General features: G+C 41.7%; 1 protein-coding gene across 1 annotated transcript in view; it reads left to right on the forward strand.

Moving 5' to 3' along the window:
- Positions 1-27,082, forward strand: part of LOC136834115 (sodium channel and clathrin linker 1-like) — a 191,581-nt gene that overhangs the window by 67,559 nt on the left and 96,940 nt on the right. The window contains exon 10 of the mRNA XM_067096374.1: positions 1,645-1,882. Coding sequence (XP_066952475.1) covers positions 1,645-1,882 — 238 coding nt within the window. The remainder of the gene's footprint in view (positions 1-1,644; positions 1,883-27,082) is intronic.

Below are 27,082 nucleotides of genomic sequence, written 5' to 3' on the forward strand. Positions count from 1 at the left end.
GAGGGCTTCTACCTTCTGTTTGTGGTCCCCAAATCATTAGGGGTTGGAGACCAGTCCTCAACACAAGCACCCTCAATCTCTTCATCCGGGAGACAAAGTTCAAGGTGGAGACGAACTAGTCAGTCTTTTCATCCATTCACCAGGGCGACTGGATGATAACCTTGGATATTCAGGACGCATACTTCCACATCCCCATCCATCCGGACTCCAGGACATATCTCGGTTCGTCTTCCAGGACACTCTCAGACGCCCCACAACAGCGTCCAAACGCCTGTCTCCTCTCAGAGCTCCCAGTGCCAGCTCCCTAGCACCCAGCGCCAGCTAAATCTTCCAGTTTTGGGCTTTTTGCCTTAGCCTTTGTATGGCACTCAAGTTTCCAGTTGAGTCCTCGCTCCTCTAGCAGATGGCTGCATTTAATAAGTATAAACATCAGTCTGTGTCTGGATGACTTGTCTCTTCGATCCCCTTCGAGGGAATAGTGCCTAAAGGACTAGAACAAGATTCTTCTCCTCACTCAGGAACTGGGCATTATCTTCAACCTTCAGAAGTCCCAGTTGACCCCTTTGCAAGAGATCCTCTATTTGGGGACAAGTCTCAACTCTTGTACTTTTTGGGCTTTTCCATCTGCCAAAGAATCGCCAGCTGCCTTCAGAAGGTCCATAGTTTCTAGCCCTTTCATCTTGCTCGGCCCATCTGTGGATTAACCAACTGGGGACTCTGTCGTCTGTCAAGATATTCTTCAAGTTAGACAAACTTCATATGAGTTTTGTAATTCTACCTCAAGGCCAACTGGGACAGCGAAACACAGCTGGACACCTGTGCATTTCCCATAAACCTGGAGACTAATTTAGTCCTGCAGTGGTGACTGTCTGAACGAAGACTTTAGGAAGGAAAGTCCCTTCCTCTGAGCCCAGACCTAGACTTCTATTCAGATGCCTTGGATCTAGGTTGGGGAACCAGGAAGTTTCCGGGATGTGGTCACTGGAAGAACAGAACCTTCACATCAACACCAGAGAGCTGAAAGTATTCACTTAGGGCTTCAGTGCTTCTCGACCCTAGTTCACAACAAGACTGTGGTAGTCTATTCAGACAATACCACAGCCCAAACGTACATACGAAAGTGAGGTGGCACTCACTCCTTTTCTCTCTGCCAGAGAGCAAGAGACCTTCTGTGGGCAGAGCAAAATCGAATGATTCTAGTCACTCGATTTATTCAGGGCAAACTAAATGTTCTGGCAGATGAAATATATATATTGTTCCTTCCACCCGAGTGGACCTTGGTTCCCCTGGTCTGTCGGAATCTGTAGACTCCATGGGCCAGGCCAACTTTGGACCTGTTTGCCACCTCAAGGAACCATTGCCTTTCTCTCTTTGGTTCTCAGGGCCTGGACCTTCTAGCATAAGCAACACCTAGAATCCTCGCCAACTGGACAGCCTTATTAATGGCCGAATGTTGAATTTCTTCAGGAGAGAAGCCCCTGTAATCATGAACACACTCCGGCCACAACTTGTTCCAGCACACGTTCATCTCCTTCTTCATGTCATTCAGTGATCAGTTGATGATGGTCAGACATGCGTCAATCATTAATTTACGCCAGTAGTCTTTTAGCATAATTCACTCTCATTGTCCATTGCATTCACAAGGTGCTGAAGGGAGTTCCCGGTGTAGAGCGCCTTGAAGGCACTGATCACACCCTTGTCCATAGGCTGGAGGAGAGAGGTGGTGTTGGGAGGGAGGAACTCAAGCTGGACTCCCTTGTAATGAAGATCGAAAGGGTGGCCACTAGCATTATCCATAATAAGCAACACCTTGAACTTCATGCCCAAGTCGTTCAGGTATTGCCTAACTTTAGGGATGAAGCTCTGATGGAACCAGTACTCTGTAAGGACTTTGGTGATCCAGGCCTTAAGGTTATGCATCCAGAACACAGGAAGCAATGCCTTGTTCTTATTCTTGAGGGCCCTGGGGTTTGCAGCCTTGTAAATGAGGCCTGGTTTAAGCATGAAACCAGCCACATTCCCACACATGATGAGGGTAACCGTATCCTTCTGGGCCTTGAATCATGAGGCTTTAGCTTCGTCCCTCATGAGGTATATCCGGGAAGGCATCTTCTCCCAGAACAGGCCAGTCTCATCCTTATTGAACACCTGTTCTGGATGGAAGTCCTTCTCCTCGATGATTTTCTTGAAGGTCTCCAAATGTTTCGCGGCTTCAGTGTCTGCAGAAGCTGGTTCCCCATGCAAAGTAACAGACTTTAGGTGAAACCACTTTTGAAATTGGTGGAACCACCCCTTGCTGGCCTGGAAACCTTGAGGCGCTGATGATGGTCCTGCTTTGGGCTCTTCCCCCTCTTCTTCTTCTGCTTCTGTAGGCGCTGGTTCATCGGGGCCTAAGAATTCTAATTCTCCTTCAGGACCTTCCTCTGCCTGTACTATGTCGTCGCCTTCCGTAGCAGTTGATAATTGCTAGTAGAGTTGTCACGCTTTCTCGCAAATGATGTTGGAGTCGAGGGGCACGTTCTTCTTCCGGCAGTCCTTTATCCAGAATGCCAGAGCAGATTCCATCTTCACGATTATTTATCCCACAAATGCAACTGTCTTTGCACTGCCAAGTAGCTCACACTGATAGACTTTACGTATCTCCACCCTTTTCTTCTTTATGGCACTGTGCTCTCATTAACATTAAAATGGTGGCCAACCACGGCAAAACTTTTGCCCTCCTTTAACATGTCAAGAACTTTCACCTCCTTGATTTTCATAACAGTCTTCTTTCTTTTAGACTCTTTGCCAGAAGTCTTAGAAGGAGCAGGGCGTCTTTTAGGAGGATTTTAGGGCCGAATACTGCTGATGCACAAAGATTAAGAAACCAAACACAGAGATGCGTGATTTCACACAGTAAGAGGATGCTGCAAACTACGCATGAACTGAGAAGGATGCCGTGGATCCGGTCTCCCAGAATTCCATGTTCGCGAGTTGGTCATGAATGTTCAGCCAATCAGCGCCAAGTGAACAGCCAATGAGCGCCAAGGAAAATTAATGGTGCTTCGGGATTGGCTGCTTTGCAGATGACAGCCAATGGTGTGTCGAGTATCGTTGGTCCTGGGTACACAGCATCCAGTATCTCAAGTTCTTTATATTTGCGGAGAGGTGGCTTGGGTGAAGCACTTTTAAGAAAAACAAATATATGTTATTGAAGTTTTGCTGTGTTTACATTAATATATTACAGTAATGTAATATTTGAAAATTAGTAAATCTTTTTCATCATACAAAATGTACTTACAGTAGTCATGAATATATACATAGTTAGTACATACATGAAAATGCTACGTGATATATAGATGTAAACATATATATATTGCTATTCCTGTTGTCTTCAGGAGATATTATTTTAGATATGCTCTACATACTACCTGTAGTTGTACTGATACGATGTCATCCTAAAACACTTTTTGTATGTAATACTTAAAAATCATCCTACAACAAAATATTTAATAAAATGTTTTTACTGTATGCACAGAATATCAGTGTTAGTATATTTACTTGCAAGATGTTTCCTAGTACCATGCAGTATACCATATGCCTGCAAATTATCAGCAAATGACCCAGTATAACTTGTTTCATTGCTATCTCTCGTTTGTGTGTTTTGCGTGTACAGCACTATGGACTAAGAATATTTTTTTAAATCATGCATTAAGATGTCCTCTAAATGCTCTGCTTCTTCTAAGGCCTCTGGCAAATAGCCTACAATTAATGACTGATGAGAAGAAAGTAGACATGATTGTTATGTTAAGAGAGGGCAAAAGTCATGGAGAAGTAGCAGCCCATTACGGCATGTCATTAATTGCGTTTGCTTTAATTGAGCATGAACAAGGTAAAATTACTCATGCAGCCCTACCATACCACCTTCGTTGCCATGTTCAAATACCTTAACATGACAGCGATCCCCATCATTCATCGTTTTGCACAGCTAATTCATCATCATCATCATCATCTACAGCATACTGTAATCAACAGGATCACCAGTTACTACCCGTAGGCAGCCCAACTTTATTATCTATTATTATTACAGGTATCCAGTTTAGTATTACATAATATTATTATTTAATTTCTATTTCTATTATATGTACTGTAGTATTATTATTGATTTACATTATTATTTAATGTTATAAATAATATGAAAATACAGAATATTGCTATACATAAAAGACAAATAATCTGCATCCAGTTGTAATTTTGATCTTCCCCTGTGAATATTTTTATAGATATGTTCCACAGAAAAACCTGCAAATATATAAGTTTTCCTGTGAATAAATTTTAGAATGACCTAGAAAAACCTAGATGGGTGAGTCCAATTAAAAATTAGTGAGAATAACGTATATATTTTACTGTATGCATTTGTATGTTTATATATATATATTTATTTGTTAAATATATATATATATATATATATTTATTGTTTACCATCAAATCCAGCATCATTGGGACCTGGAGGTTCAATTACATTTTATGTTGGATTAGCCATTTTGTTAATCTAGAATTGTCCTGAAACCCAGTTTAAGCACCTCATCTTAAATTGAAAATCCCATAAATCAGTACAAGTTAGTTAATAAAGAAAAGACAATTATCAAATACAGGTAGTGCTTGAGTTACGATAATTCAACTTACGATATTTTGAGTTTACGATGGGGTTAGCAATAATTAATACCGACAATACGAAAATATTTAGGAAAAATTTTTTTAGATTTCACATAGGCGCAGGCAGCGGAGAGACCAACTTATAATAGACCAACTTCTTTTCCTCCATCTCTTTATTCCATCTGCTAGTTAAAAAGTAAAAGAGAATGATAAAAGTATTGTTAGTAATGTTATACTCTTGCGTAAATGCGTACAGCCATAAACAACCGAATGGGAAACTGTTGTTTTGCTAGTAATCGTATCGGATAACAACTGTTGTGCTTGTATTTCAACCATCTGTTTGGTAATACACAATTACTGTAGTTATGTTACAAATGACATTAAGTACTGTACAATAGGACTGATGTATTTTTTACACTATACCCTTATTTGGAGAAAAGATCAGCAGGGAAATATACTGCTACAGTAACTTTATGCTGCAAGTTGTAGCTGAAGCTGAGAAAATAATACAAAGCTGCCAATGATTATATAAATTACGGCATCGGCAATAGATGAAAACTCGATCAGAAATAAAACTGGAGAGAATGTATTTAATCAAAACTACTGGGCATGAAAGAATACAAATTACTACTGTTTTCACGCCGAGCAAAGATAAATAATAAAGAAAGCTCTTATTACATGAAATCAAGAGAAAATAGCTAACAGAATCTTGATTTATTTCACAAAACAAACATTCCCAAACGCCAGGCCGATTCCTGAGAACGCCATACATTAACGAAAAATAGCTAAAATTAGTTTCACACTTAGACATTTAAGTTATATTTCGACTTAAAAACACTTTGTATAACGAAAAATATCCTCACCTCATATAAAATAAATAAATAGACTAGCAAGAAAAGTGCTTTGAACTGAATTAAATGCGACAAAATAAACACCTCATAAACATTTCCTAAAGAAACATTGATCCTGCTAAAGCTAAGCAATTTAATACAAACCTAAAGCAATATAAGAATATATACAATATTATTGGATACAGTAAAGCATAACATTTTAAAAGATCCATGAAAAAGATGCACATTTGTTATGTTGATGTTTTATAATACTGTTAATATGTGAATACAGTCCCCACTAAACACATTAAACAGTGTAACCTAAGCTACATTCTTGTTTGTTATTCGACACTCGCTAAACAATTAGCACAAGCCTTAGCTTGAACCTCCGGAAGAATTTTCAATAAACATGGTGCTGAAACATTGAAATTAGTGTATGAGGCTGAAATTTGTGCCAGATTACATTTTGACTACTTATTGGAGAACAAGTGATGGTTTCAACCTGGGAAAACCTTCAATTACAAATCATATGCTTTGTTTCATTTTGTTTGGTCAAGTCATGTTTGAACTTTCAAAATAGAGCACCAAATGTTTGATAGTTAAGTATTCAGGGTTTGCTATATGCCATACTCAGACTTGTAAAAAAGACACAGTTTACTGTAATCTTAAGTTTCATGCCAGTCCATTAACCCATCTTAATATTGGCCAGAAAATAAAATATAATATGTTACAAAAGAATATTTGATTATAAAACAAAACAATAACAAAACAATTTATCAGATGGCTAAAACTTAGAAAAGTATTAATGAACTAAAACTGAGACTTAATATTATTATAAAAACTCAGGCTCCATTTAAACCGGCAAAATTATAAAACAAGATTTGCCAACACATACAATTGGTGGCAAGCTCATATGTCACGTAGGTGATGGGAAAACTACAGCTAAGTAATTTCAAACCACCAGGCATCTCAGTTTTCTACTAAGCCTACCTGAGAGTTTGATTTCTTTGACAGAATGGAACTCTCCAGAAAATCCCTTGTTTGGGGATTGCCTAACTCGTAACCAGATCCAAGTTCTTTTCCAAAATCAATGCATTGCTGAGCTCTTTAAAAGTCCCAGCATCTCAAATCTTCATATTGGAACTGGTTTTACATTTGCAGGCTGTGATTCCTTGTAAGAAAGAAGTGTCCAGTTAATAAGCAGCTTGACAGTGGGATCCGACCAAATGCGATTAGGCCCACCCTGAGAAGGAACAGAATAGTCCTTTAATTTCCCTGCACCTGGGACAAAAATTCTCATTATTAACTGCCGAGCTGTATCACACAGGGCAGGAGAATGGTTGATCAAACTTGCAGAGCAAGCCAATGACTTTTTTCTTAGGTATAAGGTTTACTGTCCAAATTTTTGACGTTAGTGTAAACTCTTGAAAACTTGTCATTTAATAGATCTTAATTTTCCCACCAAGAGGGAGTCTATGCATGGATTGTTCTTACCCAGGTTTATTCTTTTTGTTTTGATACAGTGTTAATTTAAATTTAATAGATTTAAGCATGCAGTTATTTACAGAAGTACTGGATAAATTTTCATTGTTAATAAATGGACTCAGAAGACAAACTGAGATGTCAATAGGTACTGTATATATAGAGTTCTTGTTATTTTGACCTGGAACTATAAAGTTGGAACTGACCAGATGTTTTCCTTTTCAGCTGCGCCAGAACAATTTTCCTGAGGAGACCAAAATACTAATAGGTTTGTTACCTTGTCTTCTTATTCCATAAAATTAATTTAATTTTGTATTTTACAAAATCCAGTTACTCTCTGCATCAAACTCATTTTGAATACAAACGTTCTTTCTTTCCATGTATGGCAGTGAGAAGGGGCTTTACAAATGGGCATTCTCCTCCAAAAGGTCACATGAAACCACCAAGATGGACCAAGTGGAGCCCCCTGTTGCACAGATTTTATTTGAGCTTTCATGGAAGTCCACCAAACTAAAACTGCATGAAACATTTTCTATCCTTTCAATAAGTGCAGTATCTTAAAAATGGATTGTTCTGACAGTGGTTTACTTCCGTGATATCATGAAAAAATCATTAAAAGGACAGTATTGGGATAAGACAATTGTGAAGATAAAATCTAAAGGGATTTGATAAGGACTGCAAAAATGTGATGTATAGCTTTTGGTTGGACTCTAAAGATTGCAATCAGCAATCCATTGCGAGCCCAGTTTATTTGGCTTTAAATCAGCAATGTCTCATCCACAGAACATCAAGACAAGCTGTTGAAATGGTCGATGGGAATCAAGTGGCCAGTGGCCTAAAGAAAAGTAGATGCTCAGGATTTTCCAGCCATTATTAGGAACACTCCTCAGGTTTTCTATGCCTTGGAGGGGTTGGTTTCCACAGATTTGAGTCTTCCAACTGTCAGATGGCTTTCCTCTGCATGGAGGCAGCAATCTGTCAGATTCCAATTCTGTGACCTAAAGAGACCTTTCAAGTCATCTTATAATGCAAATAAAACCATCCAGTACGGTGTCCTTACATAAAATTGGCCTGTCCTCCCTGAAAAAGCCTGTCATCAGACATTCCTCCTCCTTGAATGATTTATAATACTCCATGGTAAGACCTCATATGGAAGTCTTCATCATCTTCCATGGTACAGAAGCTCAGAGTCTTCATCATTTTCAATGTGGCCTCATTACAAGGCTGGAAACCCAGCAGCCAAGTGTTGCTCATTCTGTTATTCAGTTACTGTCACCTTTACTTTGCCTGTGTTTTTGAATGCATTCATTCCAAGCCCCATTGGCCTGGATCCAGACCATCACCAGTACATAGTGCACTGGTTGTTCAGAATTATCCAAACTGAGTTGAAAACCAATATAACAAAGTGACTTGTGTACTGGTTTATACCATTTGATCATTGAATATTGAAAGCTTCTTGAGACTTTATTAAAATATTATTACTTAAGAGAACTATAATACAAATCCTTTTAAGCACAGTAATCTGTTAAAAAGTATCCTTGAGCAGCCTAATGGACCAGGGACAGAAGATCCGTTTAAGACTCCAGGTTGTTGTAAACCCAAATTCCCTCCAAACAGTATCCTTTTTGTCGTATGCAATTTATTTAGGTGAAGTGCTGAACTTTTTGGAATCATTTCTTCCAAACTGCACAACTGTCCATCACTTATAACTCATCTTCTTAAGTCTAAAGAAATTTTTAGGACTAGTGCGAACCTAGACAGACACAGAGAGAAAGGCAGCCAAGGTGTGTATACTAATAGATTATGACCCCTTCCCCAGATGGGTTAACATTTGGCCATTGATAAATGGTGACAGGTTGAGGGAATTTCTGGGTGCTTTACAGGACAAGGATAGATTCCCCAGGATGAACTTAGCTGAACAGTCCTGTATGTGAAATGGAACTCCCTTTGGATCAAGGATCCATTAACAAGATGGTGAAAGTCATGCCATAATCAGGAGACAGTATAATGTGGTTTTTTTTTTTAATGATTCTGTACTTTATCGTAAGATAATCTGTTTTTCATCCAGGATATAATTTGGAAAGGATAATTCCCTTATGGCATAACCTCCTTAACCTGCAAGTTTTCAGATGCCCTAAGTGCGGCATTGAAAGCCTTGGATAATCAAACCCTCTTCAGCATAAACATTTTGCACTGCATCCTGTTTATGGGTTATGTGCATCAAATTCATTAAGGACAATCAGAGTCATCAACATTGTGAAGTGCCGAAGTGATTAACTTATACCCAATGGAAAAACATTTAGTTTCCCAAGCGCCTGACTGGAAATGCACAAGTACAGTATTAAAATATTTGCAAATTGTCTGTTTTTTACATGTGCATTCTGCCTGTTCAGAGGATTTTTATTGAACCAAAATTGATTATAATTAAAAATCTACTGCTTGGTGCTTTCTGATATAAGTCATATCTCATTGTAACATCAGACTGTAACTGGGAACATCATCTATTCATCTATAATCAAAGTTTGATTTAAAACCAATGATGGGTTTTAAACAGTTAATGCATTTACAATAGTTACATATTAAATACTGTATTTTTACGTGATGCAGGCTTGTTTTTTAGTTTTAGACTCTCAATTACAGTAATTAATGTTTTAAACTCTCGTCCAAAGTTGCTTAGATTCTCTCATTTATGGATGTTGAGCCTCTCTCTATCAAATCTTTTGCATTTGTACATGACCATGTTCCCCAATACTGGGATTGATCAATTATGCTTAAATAGTAATTAACACTGAGGTTGTCAAGGTAGGGGGACTGGATTATTTTGATACAATGAATTCTGCCAAATTAGATGTATGTATATTTTTCTTGTTAAGATACAAATGTTAAAAGTTATCACCCAAAGAATATAATTTCTAAAGTTATAGTGGTACAATCTTACAATTAATGGAATAATAATTTCAGAGTAGTATATAACAGATTTAAAATTATGTTTCTTTCATTTTGGTACAAGTCCATCTTCCTCTGCTAGAAGCTGAATATTTATATGTAAAGAATTAGGTATGATGGCTAAACACATAATCAATTACAAAATTTTATAGTTTTTGTAATGCTGTAGGGCATATAAACAATTGTGAATATTGATTAACAGCTTTGCTTAAAATTACCTTTGTGATGATAGCCAATGAGAATTTGAGGTTGTGTTTGTGACAAATGGAAAACAAACTAAATGGCTGACAAGACAGTGCATTATCCAAGCCAAGCATTTAGGTTCCAAAAAATAACCTGTTTGTTCAAAAAAATGCAAATACCTAACCATATCTCAAACAGAGCCCTAGCCTACAAAGCACATCTATTACCATGGATAAAGATAATGCTCCTACACTGTACAGTAATATCTTCATATACAATCTGGTGAATGTAAGAATTATTTTCCAACTTGTAAAAGAGTCCATGAAGTGACATTCTTGATAATTCTTTGTGCTGATAATTGAATAATCAAGTTTCATTTACTTTAATACAGTATGGTATATTGAACAACGTACAAAATATACTACCTATTCTCATGGTCTACTAATGGATTTCCACTGTTTACCAGATTAATTCACTTTGATGCATATATGTGTAGCCTAGCCTACACTTAGTTTTAAAATAACTCTTTACACAAATCAATTAGTATAGTAATTATTTAATATCAGCTAAACCCATAGGTCCATTTAAAGTCAGCCAAAAATTCAATACAATTCCAAGTTGAATGGACAAAGGAAAATGAACTAGGGATAGATATGAACTAACTGTTTACTCAATGAAGCGTAGCCTACATTGTTTGGCAACAAAGTGTCACTTTGACTCTATAAGCGTTCAACAGCAACTCATGGAGCTCTTTTCCTGATCTTTTAAGCAAAGTAACCTTAAAATGTATCAAAAATGGTATTTTCATTATAAAATAAGTTTTAAATGCAACACCTGGTAGATCAAGTGTTTTGGTTTGGAAATGTTCATACGTTTATTTCAGTGATTAATTCAGTTCAATCGCTTTTCTTGCTTCAGTTAGAATAAATGAATCTCTCAGAAATTCCATTTTGTTCTCAGAGGTAAGGGTTATTTTTTTATATGAAGTGTTACCAGGTAAATATAGCTAAAGGGATTTTGACAAAGGAAAAATCTATTTTCAAAGGAAGGTCGTGTCACCAGTGAAATTCCATTACAGCGCAATTTCAGGTATAACAATGCTAGATATACCAGAGAAAAGAGCTTTCAGGAAGCTGGGGTTACTACCCCAGTCGATCGTCTTTTAAAAGGCGTCGGTATAAGAAGGGTGAGTGAAATACACCACTACCACGGATACCTACTGAAGATCTCTCCCATATCAAAATCCCGGAACAGGCGGTGAGCCCGTTACAGCTCCCCACTCAACACCCGCCAGGGCGGCGACACCAGCGCCACCTACCTCATTCATGCTAGCACTAACCCCAGACTTGGCATGTGCAAAAAGGGGAGCCTAGGTAGATCAGGGAGGTCACGGGTGACCACGGGACCTTCCTCAGAAATAGATTTTCCTTTTGTCAAAATCCCTTTTCTGAGTTCAGTCCCGATGTCAGCCGGTGAAATAGTGATAGAGAATCATGCCAAGGCTGCTAACTACTGGAAAAAAGGGGTAATCTGAAAAAGCAATAAATATTACGAAAATAATTTAATCAAGCAATCTCTTACATGAAGCAAGAATACTAAAACTAAGGCACTAAATTTAAGGCACATCAAAAACTTAATATTGGGGAGGTCCCCAGCACGATGGGAAAAACCCAAAATCTTAAAATCACTTAAAGTAGTGAGCATGTACAATGTGCATACAACAAGCAAAACAACCTTAAAACTATATGTAAACTTAGGCTAAACACGTAAGATCAACAAGACTAAGCAAAATAACATATACATATATCACAAGTTTGGAGGCCAAACAAAACTGTCAGTACCCCATAAAGAAAAAACAATCATGGCAGTCAGATTACACTTTTCCATCAGTAGATACAAATACATCAATATGAGGCCAGGCAGTGAGGGCATAGTCAACCAGGAGAAAGCAGAGAAGTAAATGAGGCAGGCGGGCGGGGGAAAAGGAAAGGATAAGGATATGATTAGTTAAGGTGGGGAGATGACACTTCCACTGCTATGGTAAGAATATTTCAGGGCTTGACGATTTTAAATAGTAGCGTTTAAACACTAGAGGTGATTTCCAACCTGTATATTTAGATAACTCTGAAAAGTCCATATTATGAAAGTAATTAATGGAAGTAGCAACTGCTCGAATATCATGAACTTTAGGAACTGAATCTGGGTTGGCTTGTTTAATGAAATACAGAATTTGTTGTCTTATAGCATTCAGTGAAGAAAGTACACCTTTCTCCCTGATAAAGAGGACCCGACTTACTCTGTGGAGTTCTTAAAGGTAGATTTAAGTGTATAAACTGGACATAAAGACTGGTCTTGAGGGGCACCACCTTCCAAGGAGACCACCTGTCCTGTGGGTCTTCGTTCTTAGCTAAAAATCTAGGGTTCAGGGAAGGACCTCTCGGACGGGGAGAAGTTAACAAAATTATCACCTCTAGTGAGAGCTGACAGCTCTGAAATTCCTAGCACCTGAAGCCAAGCTAATTAAAAATAAGGTCTTTCCTTAACAGATCCATGATAAGAGCAATGAAAGTTATCAACTCTGATGCTAACTTGGACGTCGTTGAAACCAAGTAACGGAATGTGGGCGTGATACTGGTCTCAGACAGCGCGCATGCTCTGGGGATGGATGAAAAATAGGAATCTGTAAGGTCGATTTTAAAGCCGTAAAGAAATACTTTCTTCAATGCAGACTTGGCTGTGGTAATAGTGGCGGGAGCAAGGCCTTTTCAAACAGTGATCTAAAGAAAAACTCCTAAATTAGTCGTCATGATTTTGGCTTCAAATGCTTTCAGGAAGGAGGCTAATTTTGACTGCTGAATCATATTGTCTAATAGTAGAATCTCTTTATCTGATTCTAAAAACAGAGTGTTGACAGGGTCAATGTTTGCTCCTTTTTGGGCTCACCGAATTTTATAAAGTCCATAAAACTAGGGCATTTGAATCCTTGAGGAAGCTGACACAGTCTTGGTTTGTACTGTCTGGGTCAGTATGGGCTGAGAATCGAAGACTCCGTAATCCCAGTTCCTGAAGGAGAGGAACCAATTGCTCTTCGGCCAGTAGGGGCTACTAGGGCTGGTTGACCCTTGAATGTCCTGAGTTTGTGTAATACTTTCAGCAGTAAATTTATTGGAGGAACAGATAAATTTTTCTCCCAATTGTTCCAATCTACTGTCATTGCGTCTGTGCGAACACCTGAGGGTCCAGGTTGGGGCCACATAACAGGGGAGCTTGAAGTTGCTCTCCGTTGCGAACAGATCCGCAGGTCGGAACCCGGCAAATCCATTGAAAGATTCAGGTGACCGGGGACCACTCCGTCTCCAGCGGGTAGCCCTGGACAGGGAATCCGCCACCACGTTCGGACTCCAGCTAGGTGGGTGGCTGACGGGTGCCAGCGTGCTTGTTAAGCCAGGAGAAGATAAGCTACCATCACTTGGTTTGCTCGACCTGATTTGGAACCGCCCTGTTGATGCAATGAACTACCACTGCGCTGTCAACACCAGCCTGATATGAATCCGGTTGGGAGGCGGTTTCTTTAAGTTAGAAAAGACGCCATAGCTTCAGGAGTGTTTATATGGAACTGCTGAAGCATTGTGGACCACGTTCCTTGTACTTTCTGTTTTGGGAATATCCCCCAGCCCGCTTAGAGGCGTCTGTGTGGACAACTAGTGCTGGAGGAAACTGAAGTGGAGACTGTTTTGGACAGGCCTTGACTGTGGTCCAAGGCGCAGTCTTGTTTTAAGATTCGAGGATGGAGGAGACCCTTGTCCCTGAGCTTGACATTGCTCGACTCGCACACTCTGTTTATGTCTTTTAATTTGGCTTTTAGAGCAGGTCTGTCACTGAGGGCAAATTGAAGAGACCCAAGGACTCTTTCTTGGATCGGCGGGATGCCGATGATTTTGAGGAATCTCTTGGTGAGGATGCTATCTCTTTCCTCTTGGGAAGGGAGAGATAACGTGTGGGCGGACAGATCCCACTGTAGGCCCAGCCACTGAAACCGGGACTCAGTCAGGCGGGACTTCTCTGTTCAACTGAAAACCTAATGACTCCTAGGAAATTGATGACTATGGGCGTAGCCTTCGACACTCCAGAACAGTTGGCCTAGGTTATCAATCGTCCAGGTACGCTGCTGGGATATCCCTCGGGACGGCAGTTGTTGAACTACGTGTCCGCCAGCTTGGTGAAATATCCTGGGTGCAATGTTCAGACCGAAGGGCATGACCCTGAAGGAGTAGAGCTTGATTCCCAGTCAAACCGAGGAACTGAGAAGTTCGGCGCAATCGGGGCGTGATAATAAAGCGTCTGAAAGATCGATGGAGGTGGTAGCGGCTCCGCAGCGAGTAGAGTCCATACCTGAGCTACCGTAAGCATGCGAGAAATTTGTCGCATTTTATGTAGAATTTAGGCGACAGATCCAGGATCACTCTTTGCTGATCAGAGTCTTTTTTGGGGGACAGTGAATAACCTGCCTTGAAATTTTAGGTGCCTTACTTTCTTTGTGCTCGTTTGTTGAGCAATTCTGTTACTATAATCCTGTAGGATTGATGTGGGTGGCTGGTAAAATCTGTTTAGAGGGAGGAGGTTCTTGAGTCCAGCTCACCCCAGACCTTTGGACACAATGCTGTGTGCCCGGGCTGAAGGTCCATTGGTCCCTGAACCAATAGACAGGCGACCACCTACCTGGGTTCTCTCAGTGGGAGGGCGGGTTTATTCCCCTACATCCAGGTCTTCCTCTTGGGGTGGTGTTGGGCTTTCCTCTGTGGGGCTTTGCCTCTTCCCCTTGCAACCTATTAAGGCGTGAAAAATCCTGGCCCTCATATATGTGGGGTTATGCTGGTAAAGCCACGCAGCAGGAGTGCCGCTGGTTGGACCAGCACATATTGTTGGGGTTGGGACTTGGGGTAGAGGGCTGGGCCTGCTGAGACTGGGGCGGCTTGGACCACCGCCTGATGGGGCCTCTTATGCCTCCTAAAACGTTTTGCCTCCTCTGCGTCACAGGGCCGGCCGATTCTGGGGTCTTGCGCTTATAGGTGGAAATGCCCCAGCGAGCGCAGACTCTGATTGGCCGATGTAGCCTCGCCATAACGTTGTGACCTCCTCTTCTGGGAAAGGTTAGGTCCCCAGATCGAGCTCTTTGCGAGCTTGTTAGGCTCGTGGCGGATTGTAGCGTCGGTAAAGCAGAATTTTCTGCATTCCAGTCTAGCCATGATAAGCTCAAACAGGTCAGACTGGAAGCCAGCTAACAAGGACTTAGCCAGGACATGGAAGAATGGTTCGTCGAGCGGGGAGGCGGCAGTAGCCTCAGTAAGGCCAGACTCAGGGACCGGGCTAACCCAGTCCGGGCATCAAACTCCGCCTTCAGCAAAGATTCCGGCGGCTTAGCAGGGAGCTGCTCGCTAAGCTGCGATGGAGCGCGCACAGAAGTCAGCTTCCCGACAGTGAAAGTGGACGGCGTATCAGAACTCATTACTTCTGGGAGCGCCAGGAAGTAGGGTCTGTTTCCCTTAATTGAGGACAGGCAGTTACCATCAAAGCATGCTCGGGCCGTAGCCAGGGCGACTTTGTTCCATGGGGGTGGTAAGATCTTCTCCCAGGGGTGAACATCAGTGAAGTTGCCCTTGAGGGTCAATTTTGTGTTTCTGCCTGCCACTCCGTCAGAGTCTTGCTGGGAGAGCCGGCTGAGCTTGGTCCCTAGGGGATGATGACAGTCTCCTAGGAACCTTATCCTGACGAATCAAGCTTCTTCAGGTAAGCCACAGAAGCCTGGATAAGGGGGCAAGAGTCGATCGGGAAGAACTCCAACTCCTCAACCGTCGTGCCCAAGACCTTCTAGTGGTAAGTTTGCCATCATGTTGGATGGCCGGTGCGAAGCGACAAGGGTTTCCGACATCAAGCGGCGGGAGGTCCGCAGTGTCGGGGACGCATACTGGGGTTCGGCTGGGGTGGCGAGCCATACCTGCCAGTATGTTATCATAGTTGGCAAACTTATCTGAAATCTTGTCAAATCTGGCAAACTTTTCTAGAGTCCTCTGTTAAACTTTTGTAAAGTTGATTGGCAGGCCTCTGCATCAAAGCAGGCTGGCGGGAGGGCTTGGTTTTGCAGCCCTCTTGCTCGCGCCTTTGCTGGAGGAACCAGACTTGCTCGGGCTACAGGTGCTGAGACCTTGGCCCCGGCGGGAAGCGCGTGCCTTCTTGGAAGTCGAGGACTTGTAGCCCTTCGCCTTCATGAAGTCTTTCAACTTGGGGATAGCAGGATGGGCTCTATCCCAAGGAGGAAGACTTCCCAAAACCTGCAAAAGAAGATATTGATGAAGCAGGGAGTCAAACGGAGGGGCCCGCCCAACAACCTCACCTACCTCACCACTTACCACCTGGTCCTGCTCCGTGCCGCCGGTTCCAGGTCGAGATCCAAAGCGGCAACATCCTCCGAGACCTCAGGCGTAAGGATATCCGCTTGGGGTGGCTGGGTCGCATCCCGGATTTGCTGGATGATGGGGTGGCAAGATCTTCTGGCACTGCGGCCGCCACCGATGCGCGGGAGTAAGCAAGGTCCCTCAACCTGGCGTCGAGGGCGTAGGGCTTCCCGACGGAGCGTTCCCCAGACCCAGCCACAGGGCGGAGGATTCCAAGGCGACTTCTTGGTAGACTCATCCGCCTGAAGAAAACCAACAATTAGCTAAGAGTGAAAAAAGCCAGAAACCTCGCAAAACAAAATTCAAAATGAGGAGCATAAAAGCGGGGAGAAAAAGACTCACTTACCGACTCATCCTGGATGGTTGCGCGGGAAGCGAAGCAAACCTCACAACCATCGGTGCCAGACAACCAGGTCGTCGATCGGACCGCGCAACCAGCGTGGGTCCGGCACTACGTGACCATAAGGTTGTTGAAGGCGGTACACCCGGCTCCTGAGCAGTCTGTAAGTGGAAAAGTACATGAACCTCCACTCTAAGCAATACAAAGCCGGCAAGGCGAGAAACTCAACTATAACTGAATACTCCGGTGGAGAAGAACTCCCTTATAATAAACTGGGCCAATAAGCTCTAAATGCACAGAGTGGAAGGCAAGACTTCCAGACCTGAGGATCTCCGGGGAATGAAGAAAGAAGCCAGGAACCAAACCATAAGGGGCTGCCAGAAAAAATAACGGGCGGAGCCCCGGGTGTAGGACTGGACTCACGTGTAAAATAAATAAAGTACTCTGAAGATAAACAAAAAGATTTATCTAAATGAAAATATATAATAATAATAACATAACAAGTGGCGGTAAATAAAACTCCGGAACCGGAGGATCCGCTCCTTATATAAATGATAAACCTTCCGCTCTACTTCCCGCCAGAGAAACAAGACGGCCAGATGCTCATGTTTTAACATAAAATGGGCAATAATTTTACCTTATCAACGTAACCCGGCGGGGGGAGGAGCATGAGGATATAGTGTTCGAACACGTTCGAGCCAGTGAAACCACCACCCCAGCACAGCGATGGGGACTGTATGGGAGGCAGAATCCCTCTGCAATAGGAGAAGTCCTGAACTGAGAAAACGCCATCTAAAGCGTCACCCATGCAGTAGAGCAAGGCTGGAAGGGTGGAGGGTGGAGGGGGAATGAAGTAGGCTACCAGAGAAGGGAACAGGAGACGGGGATAGCCAGCTCAACTGCACATCCCTCCCAAGAAAAATGGAACTTGGAAGGGATTATTTTCTACTAGGAGAGCAACTCATGAACCGATGCCCGACTCCTGCCTAGGCACAGCCTAATATGGACCCTAACCTAGTATAGGCTAGGAAAAGGAGGGCAGAAGGAGGAAACAAGGAGAGAAATTTTTGTGCCGAGAACCAACCGGGATCGAGAAGGGGGCAAGGGGCGACTTAGCCCAGAGAAACACATCAAAGAACTCGATTCCCCTAAAAGGAAGAGAATTAAGGGGGCTCACTCTGCCAAAACGACCCGGAGAAACAGCAACAAAACTCCTCAACTGATCTCCTCACCCAGGGCAAGGGGATGGAAGCAAACAACCTACACCACAAAAACCATCACATAAAAAATAAAATGTGCTCAATAGGGGCGTAGCCTACCACGGGGAAGCGGTTTAGATCTGAGGCTGCACACCACCGAGAGGTAAACAGCAAAAATGAAATATAAAAAATAAACTAAAAAATAAAAGAGAGCACCATCTCCAAAAATAAAATAATAATAGCCTACTTGAGACCAAGAAATAAAGGAACCCAACCTGGAGGGAACCTGGACGGGCATCACTAACAAAGGCCAATGAAATTGAATGTAAATTACCAAGGGGAGCCATACAAGGAACCCCAGAAGGGAACCAAGGGGTCAAAATCTATCTATAATGAGGAGACAACTCAGCCGAAGAGAACAGAGAGTCGCCTGCGTGGTCGTGACATGGCCTAAGCGGGGGCCTTCGTGGCGTCATCATAAGATCTCAATATTTATGAAAAACGAGACCAAAACAGCCAAAAATAGAACAAAACCCCACAAGAAGATGGTACTTAACTTGGAATAGTAAAGCTGCTCGATGCCATTGATAGAAAGAAAAATTCCAAATAAGGAGACGAGCACACAAAAAAGCGGATGTTATCACGTGCTAGAAAAATGGAATGGTAGGTGGTGGCGCTGGTGTCGCTGGGCCCCTGGCGAGGTGTTGAGTGTGGGGGGCTGTAACGGCTCACCGCTCTGTTCCGGGAGTTTTTGGTAGGAGAGATCTTTCAGTAGGTTTCCGTGTGTAGTGGTATTTCACTCACCCTTCGTTATACCGGCGCCTTCCTGAAAGGCAGCTCGACTGGGGTAGTAACCCCAGCTTTCCTGGAAAGCTCTTTTTCTCTAATATATCTCATATTATACCTAGAAAGTGGGTGCTGTAATGGAATTTCACGGCTGACATGGGACTGGACTCAGTATGTTATCCATGAAATTAGAATTAACTCCATTTCGTTAGGTTAGATTACCGTTTGGGGCATCTGTTTTTGTAAAATTCAGATTCCGTTTTAATGTTTGATATGTGTCACATACAAATTTAATGTGTGTAGTCTGCATTTGCGAAAATGTGTTTACCCAGTAGTTTTACTATATATATATATTTCTCTCATACACACACACACAGTTTCACACACATATTGCTGATCGATAATTTACAGTTGACTCACGTAAGGATTGTTTTCTCAGTCTCTCAGGTGGAAAGCAAGGGCTGTTATTCCACTGGAGCCGATCTTTTAAAAGAAGTTGGAACCTGAAAGCATATCATTATTCTACTAGGGCATTTAATTTGCAACCTATGACGTTTGTTTTACCTGATTGAAATACCAGGTCAGCTTATTTATTTATCCGATTCGGTTATAAGCAAACAACATTTCATTCAGTTGTTTATAGCAGTACACACATTTACGGATAGATTAATCATACTAATACACAATCACGTTCTCTTTAAATAACTTTCTGACTACGTCGGGAGATTTCTCTAAGGTGTGAAAGCAATTTATCCACTGGGCCTCTCTAAAGTTGCCTTCCTGAGCAACTGCACCCGTGAAATTTACCTGGGCTTTACAAATAATATTGTGGTTTTCCCCAATGCCACGACAGGAGACCCCATTACAAAATCATTATAACATATAAGGGTTAAATCATCTGGCAATCATCAAGCATTACACAAGGTGTTTTAACGTTTTGTCACAAAATAAATTTCTGACTCATGAGATGAAACCAGTCAGGTCTCTCAGTTTGGAAAGCAAAGTTCCGTCTATCCGTTGTGGCAGCCACCTTTACAAGTCTAAAAATTGGAGAAATTCTTAGACAACTTTACTTTTAACCCAAGGTTATATATGGACTGATCTTGGAGCTAACCTGCATGGGAATCATGGAGTGATGTATTGACTTTCATAGCAAGGAAACCCTTGAAAATTTCATGATTCACACTTCTCCACAAATAAGCAAATTATTATCATTACAACATTAAGGGTGTGGAAAGAAATAATATGCCTTTTCAGTCTGACTTCGTGACATCGTCCAGCCACACTCAGGTGGAAAAATTCGTTATCCACGGACGCTTACAAGTCTAAGAAGTTGGAATCCTGAGCAACTGACAACAAAAAAATTGTTTTTCTTGTCTTCCAAAGCTGTAGGCTACTAGATTTTATACTATCTGATTTTAAAGCACCAGATTTTCACACACACACACACGTACACACACGTGTCCTGGTCCTAGTCACACACAGGCACACACACACACACACTTCAGTGTCCGATAAAGAGACTCAAAAAGGGATTTTTTCATCAGAGAGGCTGAACTTTGTATCTATTTATAATATATCTATCCAGTATTCTCATTCTACCTTTTCTGGGAAAGGGAAGGAAGGAGGGGTGATCTTCTGCCCTTAGTCTGCTTTGGAGCATAAATGTTGTAATTTCAGTATACTGTATTATTATTATTTAATCTTATCAATAAGAAAATTAGTACTTGTGTGTTAAGTCATTTAAAATTGCTGCCAGTTAGTCATGTCTCACAAATTTGTTGACAAAATCTCATGCAGTTATTCTCTCAAAGGCCACGTCGGAGAGAGAAAAAAAATTCCACCCTTCTGCCAATGGCGTGGCCGTCAAGGCAGGGATTGGAGCACACAAGTTGTTATTGGCTAATAGTGGCCCTCCCAGTGAATACGTGCTCGTCATGGATTAGAAATTACTTGTTGTGGCTACTTCTAATCCTGTAATGACCCATTATTGTAGTTATAAAGCCTACATCAAGGATTATTAAAAATGTTGTCGATGACTGGGATTTGGTCATTCTTGTCTGTTTAACAGTTCGATATTTCTTACAAGGTTATATACAGTGAGAGAGATATCAGTTGGACAACTAAATCTCAAAGTGAAATTCTATGAATAGGTTAATTTGGCACAAGTATGTGATTACATTGTTTTATGACTGCTAGTTTAATTACAACAATCGTCTCTTCTGTTGCTGTGGATGCCTTAATATTAATATTTTAAAATTTTGAATAATTTTTCATCATAAAATGTATTTAGTCATAGAAATAAAAATCATTAATTAGTGAAAATTGCTCCTGAAAAAATCCGCGAAGTAAATTTTCTTTAAAATGGGTGGTTTGAACACAGTCATCCCAAAAACATCGAAATCATAAACAGCTTCAATTTTCTCTTTCATCCTTCAACAGCTGAATCATGGAGCCAGACAGTGTTTACAAACTTCCCCATTCTGCTGTTTGGATGCATATTTCTTATCACTCGGTTAGGCGTCTTGAACTCACCCCAGATCATTAGGAAAACCTTCTTTCTAATGCCTCTTTCTTGACACCTATTTATATTCCTAAAAGTCTTCTCTTGACCTTCTCCTGTTTGGTACATATTTCTTTCACTAAGTTGATTGGCGTCGCCAGTTCTCTCAACCTTATTGTTAATCCTTTGGTGTCTTGACCAGAGAAATTTATATTGAGTTCTCAGCCTCAAATATTGACCATTTTACTGTTTTGGATGCATATTTCTTCCGATCGTAATGGACTACTTTCTAGTACCGTTGTCGTAAAAACCCTTACTTTTTTTCATTGCCTATATATATATCTGCATTTATATATTTCAACAGAAAACCCTCAAAATTGACCATTCTGCCATTCTGGAGCCATATTTCTTCTCTGATATGTGTGTGTGTGTATTTGTGTGAAATAATTTTTTATGAATATATTTGAAAGCAGCGTCCATAACTCACAACCTCCTCATGTAAACCAGACTATCTATTAACATATTTCGAAATGAAAAATAAATCACTCTGCAAATAATTCATTTAAATCTGAGAATACGAAGTTCCTGACCGATTGAAAATAACTATATTAAAATATATATCATTTTAATCATAGCGTTCAAATATAAACAAACTTTATATTTATATAATATGGAAATATATATCAGCTTTACTCATTTATAAAATGTATCGGTTGTATAAGAAAGCCCTTTGTTTTAAGTGGAACAAAATTAAAGCGTTTTGATTATGAATTTTATTTTTTAACATGATGTATTGCCAATAGTTGATGCTTAATATAATATATTAACAAAATTAATATAATGTTTACGTTAGTTAAAATTAAAGCCTTTTTGATTACTCCTATCACTTTTTGCCAACTCTGCGAAGGAATGTGGATTTTGGCGCATTAACGATTTTGTAGTTAATATAATTTCAAAATTAATAACAACTGGCCTACCATCGTTACACTTCCTGTGGACTCAAATTATATAATAGCTTGTGATATTGCACCACGCCAGGATGTTAAATTCAGCTGATAACAATCTTGCGGTTTTCAGCACCATTTTATTGTTTTGATATTACAATTGAATTGCTTTACTCTCATTCCTTTGTGGCAATCTCCTTGGTTGTATAAAATATCTGAAAAAATGAAGATTGTAAATTAATTAATGAAAATAATAAGAAAATATACATTATAAAATATATAAATTAAAAAGAATGTTGCTATACACACCCTGTGTATATATATATATATATATATATATATATATATATATATATATATATATATATATACTCTCTACCACACACACACACACACACACACACACAGTAAACCCCTAAGTATTAGTGGGGATGCATTACCCCACAAATAGCTAAAATCTGCAAATATATGGCCAGCCTAAAACACTTAGAACTGCCCATTTTGATAGTTTAAACACAAGAAAAACCTATGTAAAAAAGGATTTTGACAAAGGAAAAATCCTATTTCTGAGAAGGTCCGTGTCACGGTGAAATTCCATTACAACCACAATTTCTAGGTATACCTTGCTAGATGGTACCAGAGAAAGAGCTCCAGAAAGCTGGGGTTACTACCCCCAGTCGGCGTCTTCTGGGAAGGCGTCGGTATAGGAGGGTGAGTGAATGCCACTACCCGGAAACCTACTCGAAAAGATCTCTCTGTCAAAACCCGGAACAGAGGCGGTGAGAGCGTTACAGCCCCCACACCACGACACCCGCCAGGGACGGCGACACCAAGCGCCACCTACCTCATTCCATGCTAGCACTAACCCCAGACTTGGCATGTGCAAGAGGGGAGAGTACTAGGTGATTCAGGGAGGGTCACGGGTGACCGCGGGACCTTCCTCAGAAATGAATTTTTCCTTTGTCAATCCCTTTTCTGAGTCCAGTCCCGTGTCAGCCGGTGAAATCGTGAAGGAATCTGCAGGCTGCAACTACCAGGAAAAAGAAATGGGGTAATCTGAAGAAAAGGCAAAAGTTGCAAAATAATTTTAATTAAGCAATCTCTTTTCGTGAGCAAGAATACTAAGACTAAGGCATATTAAATCTAAGGCACATCAAAACTTAATACTATGAGGCATTAGGAGGTCCTGAGGGAGGGAAGAGGCCCAAAAATCTTAAAATTACTTAAGCAAAGTGAAACATACAGAAAAGCGCACAAAATAACTGTAAATATAACCTTAATACTATACACATAAACTTATTCTAAACACGTGAATCAAACATTAACATATACATATCTGAAGTGCATTGGAGCCAAATAAAAAACTGTCAGTACCCCATAAGAAAAACAATCATGGCATATCAGATTACAACACCCATTAACAGGTACAAGAAACATCAATATGAGAGCCAGGCAGTGGTATAATCAACCAGAATAAGCAGAAAAGTAAATGAGGCAGGCGGGCGGGGAAAAGGAAAGGACAAGGATGATTAATTAAGGTGGGAGATGACACTTCCCACAGCTATGGTAGAAAATTTCAGGGCTTGGTGATTTTAAATAGTGGCGTTTTAAACACTAGAGGTGATTTCCAACCCGTGTATTTAGAGAGTTCTGAGAAGTCCATATTATGAAAGTAATTAATGAAGTATAACGGCACTCGAATATCATGAACCTTGGGAACTGAATCTGGGTTGGCTGTTTAATGAAATAAAGAATTTGTTGTCTTATAGCATTTAGTGAAAAGTACCTTTCTCCTGATAAAAGGACCCGACTTGCTCTGTGGAGTTCTTAAGGTAAGATTTAAGTGTATAAACTGGACATAAAGACTGGTCTTGAGGAAGGGCACCACCTTCAGAGACCACCTGTCCTTGTGGTCTTCGTTCTTAGCTCAAAATCTAGGGTCAGGAAAGGAGGACCTCTCCAGGCGGGGAGGAAGTTCACATAATTATCACCTCTAGTGAGCCCGGCAGCTCTGAGATTCTAGCACCTGAAGCCAAGCTAATCAAAGCTAAGGTCTTCCTTAACAGATCCTGATAAGAGCAATGAAAGTTATCCATCTCTGATGCTAACGAGGGCGTCATTGAAAACCGTAACAGACTGTGGGCGTGATACAGTCTCAGGCAGTGCATGCTCTGGGGATGAATGAAAAATAAGAATCTGGAGTCCCGATTTTAAAGCCCGTGAAAATACTTTCTTTAATGCTGATTTGATTGTGGTAATAGTGGCCGAACAAAGGCCTTTCTCAAACAATGATCTAAAAGAAGGAAACTCCTAAATTAGCTGTCATGATTTTGGCTTCAGATGCTTTTAGGAAAGGAGGCTAATTTTTGACTGCTAGTCATACTGTCTAATAGTAGAATCTCTTTTATCTGATTCTAAAAACAGAGTGTTGACAGGGTCAATGTTCGCTCCTTTTTTGGGCTGCGAATTTTATAAAGTCCATAAAACTAGGGCATTCTGAATTCTTGAGAAGCGACACAGTCTTAGTTTGTACTGTCTGGTCAGAATGGGCTTAGGAATCGAAGACTCCGTAATCCCAGTTCCTGAAGAAGAGGAACCAATTGCTCTTCGGCCAATAAGGGGCTACTAGGGCTAATTGACCTTTGAATATCCTGAGTTTGTATAAAACTTTTTCAGCAGTAAATTTATTGGAGGAAAAGATAAATCTTCTCCCCAATTGTTTCCAATCTACTGTCATTGCGTCTATGGCATACGCCTGAGGGTCAGGTTAGGGGCCACATAACAGGGAAGCTTGAAGTTGCTCTCCGTTCGCGACACAGATCCACTTGGGGCCCGGAACCCGGCAAATCCATTTGAAGATTCCCGTCCAGGGACCACTCCGTCTCCAGCGGGTAGTCCTGGACAGAATCGCCACCACGTTCCACCCCGCTGGGTGGGTGGCTGACAGAGTGCCAGCTGTGCTTGTTCGCCAGGAGAAGATAGCAACCATTACTTGGTTTACTCGGCCTGATTTGGAACGCTGATGATGCAATGAACTACCACTGCGCTGTCCAATACCAGCCTGATATGAATCCGGTTGAGGCGTTTTCTTCAAAGTTAGAAAAGACGCCATAACCAGGTATTTATATGGAACTGCTGAAACATTGTGGACCACGTTCCTTGTACTTTTGTTTTGGTGAATATCCCCCCCAGCCGGCAGAGCGTCTGTGTGAACAACTAGTGCCGGAGGAAATTGAAAGGCGGAACTGTATTGGACAGGCCCTGACCCGAGGCCCAGGGAGAGCATCTTGTCTTTAAGATTTGAGAATGGAGGAGACCTTGTCTCTGAGCTTGACATTGGCTCGACTCCGCCACACTCTGTTTATGTCTTTTAATTTGGCTTTTAATAGCAGGTCTGTCACTGGGAGCAAACTAGAGATCCAGGACCCTTTCTTGGGACGACGGGATGCTGATGGATTTTTGAGGAATCTCCTGGTAGGGGAGATGCTATCTCTTTCCTCTTGGGCGGAAGGGACAGCGTGTGAGATGACAGATCCTGGAGACCCAACCACTGAAACGGGGACTCCGGAGTCAGGCGGGACTTCTCTCTGTTCAGTTGAAAACCTAGCGACTCCAAGTGATGACTATGGGCGTAGCTTTCTGACACTCGAACTGTTGGTGCCCAAATTATCCAATCGTCTAAATATGCTGCTGGGGATATCCCTTGAGACCGGAGTTGTTGTACTACCGTGTCCGCCAGCTTTGTGAATATCTGGGCGCAATGTTCAGACCCGAAGGGCATGACCCTGAAGGGTAGGCTTGATTCGAGTCTGAAACCGAGGAACTGAGAGAAGTTCGGCTTAACGGAACGTGATAATCAAGGCGTCTGAAAGATCGATATTAGAGGTGGTAGCGGCTCCAGCGGAAGTAGAGTCCGTACTTGAGCTACCGTAAGCATCGAAATTAATAGCATTTTATGTAGAGAGATTTATTAGCGACAGATCCAGGATCACTCTTTGCTGATCGGAGTCTTTTTAGGAACAGTGAATAACCTGCCTTGAAACTTTAGGTGCCTTACTTTCTTTATTGCCGTTTGTTTGAGCAGATTCTGTCACATCAATCCCTTTAGGATTGATGTGGGTGGCTGGTAAAACCTGGTTAGAGGAGGAGGTTTTGATCCAGCTCCATCCTGATCCTTTGGACACCAATGCTGTGTGCCCAAGGGGCTGCAGAGGTCCATTAGTCCCTGAACCAAAACAGGCGACCATGCCTGTGTTCTCTCAGTGGGAGGGGCGGGGTTTATTCCCCTGCACGTCAGGTCTTCCCCTTGGGGTGGTTGGGCTTCCCTCTGGGGGCTTTGCCTCTTCCTCCCCTTGCAACCCTATTAAGGCCGTGAGTAAGCCACGGCCTTACGTGTCAGGGTTGTGCGCCGGTGAGCCACATAGGAAGGAGTGCAGCTGGTTGGACCAGCACATACTGTTAGGGGTGAGCAGGTAGAGGCTGCTCTACTGCCGAGACTTGGGGCGGCTTGGACTACCCGCCTGATGGTAGGGCCTCTTATGCCTCCTAGGCGTTTACCTCCTCTCGATTGGGGCCGGCCGATTCTGGGGTCTTGCGGCTTATAGGCGAAATGCCCCAGCGAAAACGAAGACTCTGGTTGGCCCGTGTAGCCTCAAACCATAACATTTGTGACCTCCTCTTCAGGAGAGGTTAGGTCCCCAGATCGAGCTTTTTCAGGCTTGTTAGGCTCGTGGCGGATAGTCGCATCGGCAAGATGAACTTCCGACATTCCAGTCTGGCCAT

This window comes from Macrobrachium rosenbergii, chromosome 53 (genome assembly GCF_040412425.1).
Source record: "Macrobrachium rosenbergii isolate ZJJX-2024 chromosome 53, ASM4041242v1, whole genome shotgun sequence".
NCBI lineage: Eukaryota > Metazoa > Arthropoda > Malacostraca > Decapoda > Palaemonidae > Macrobrachium > Macrobrachium rosenbergii.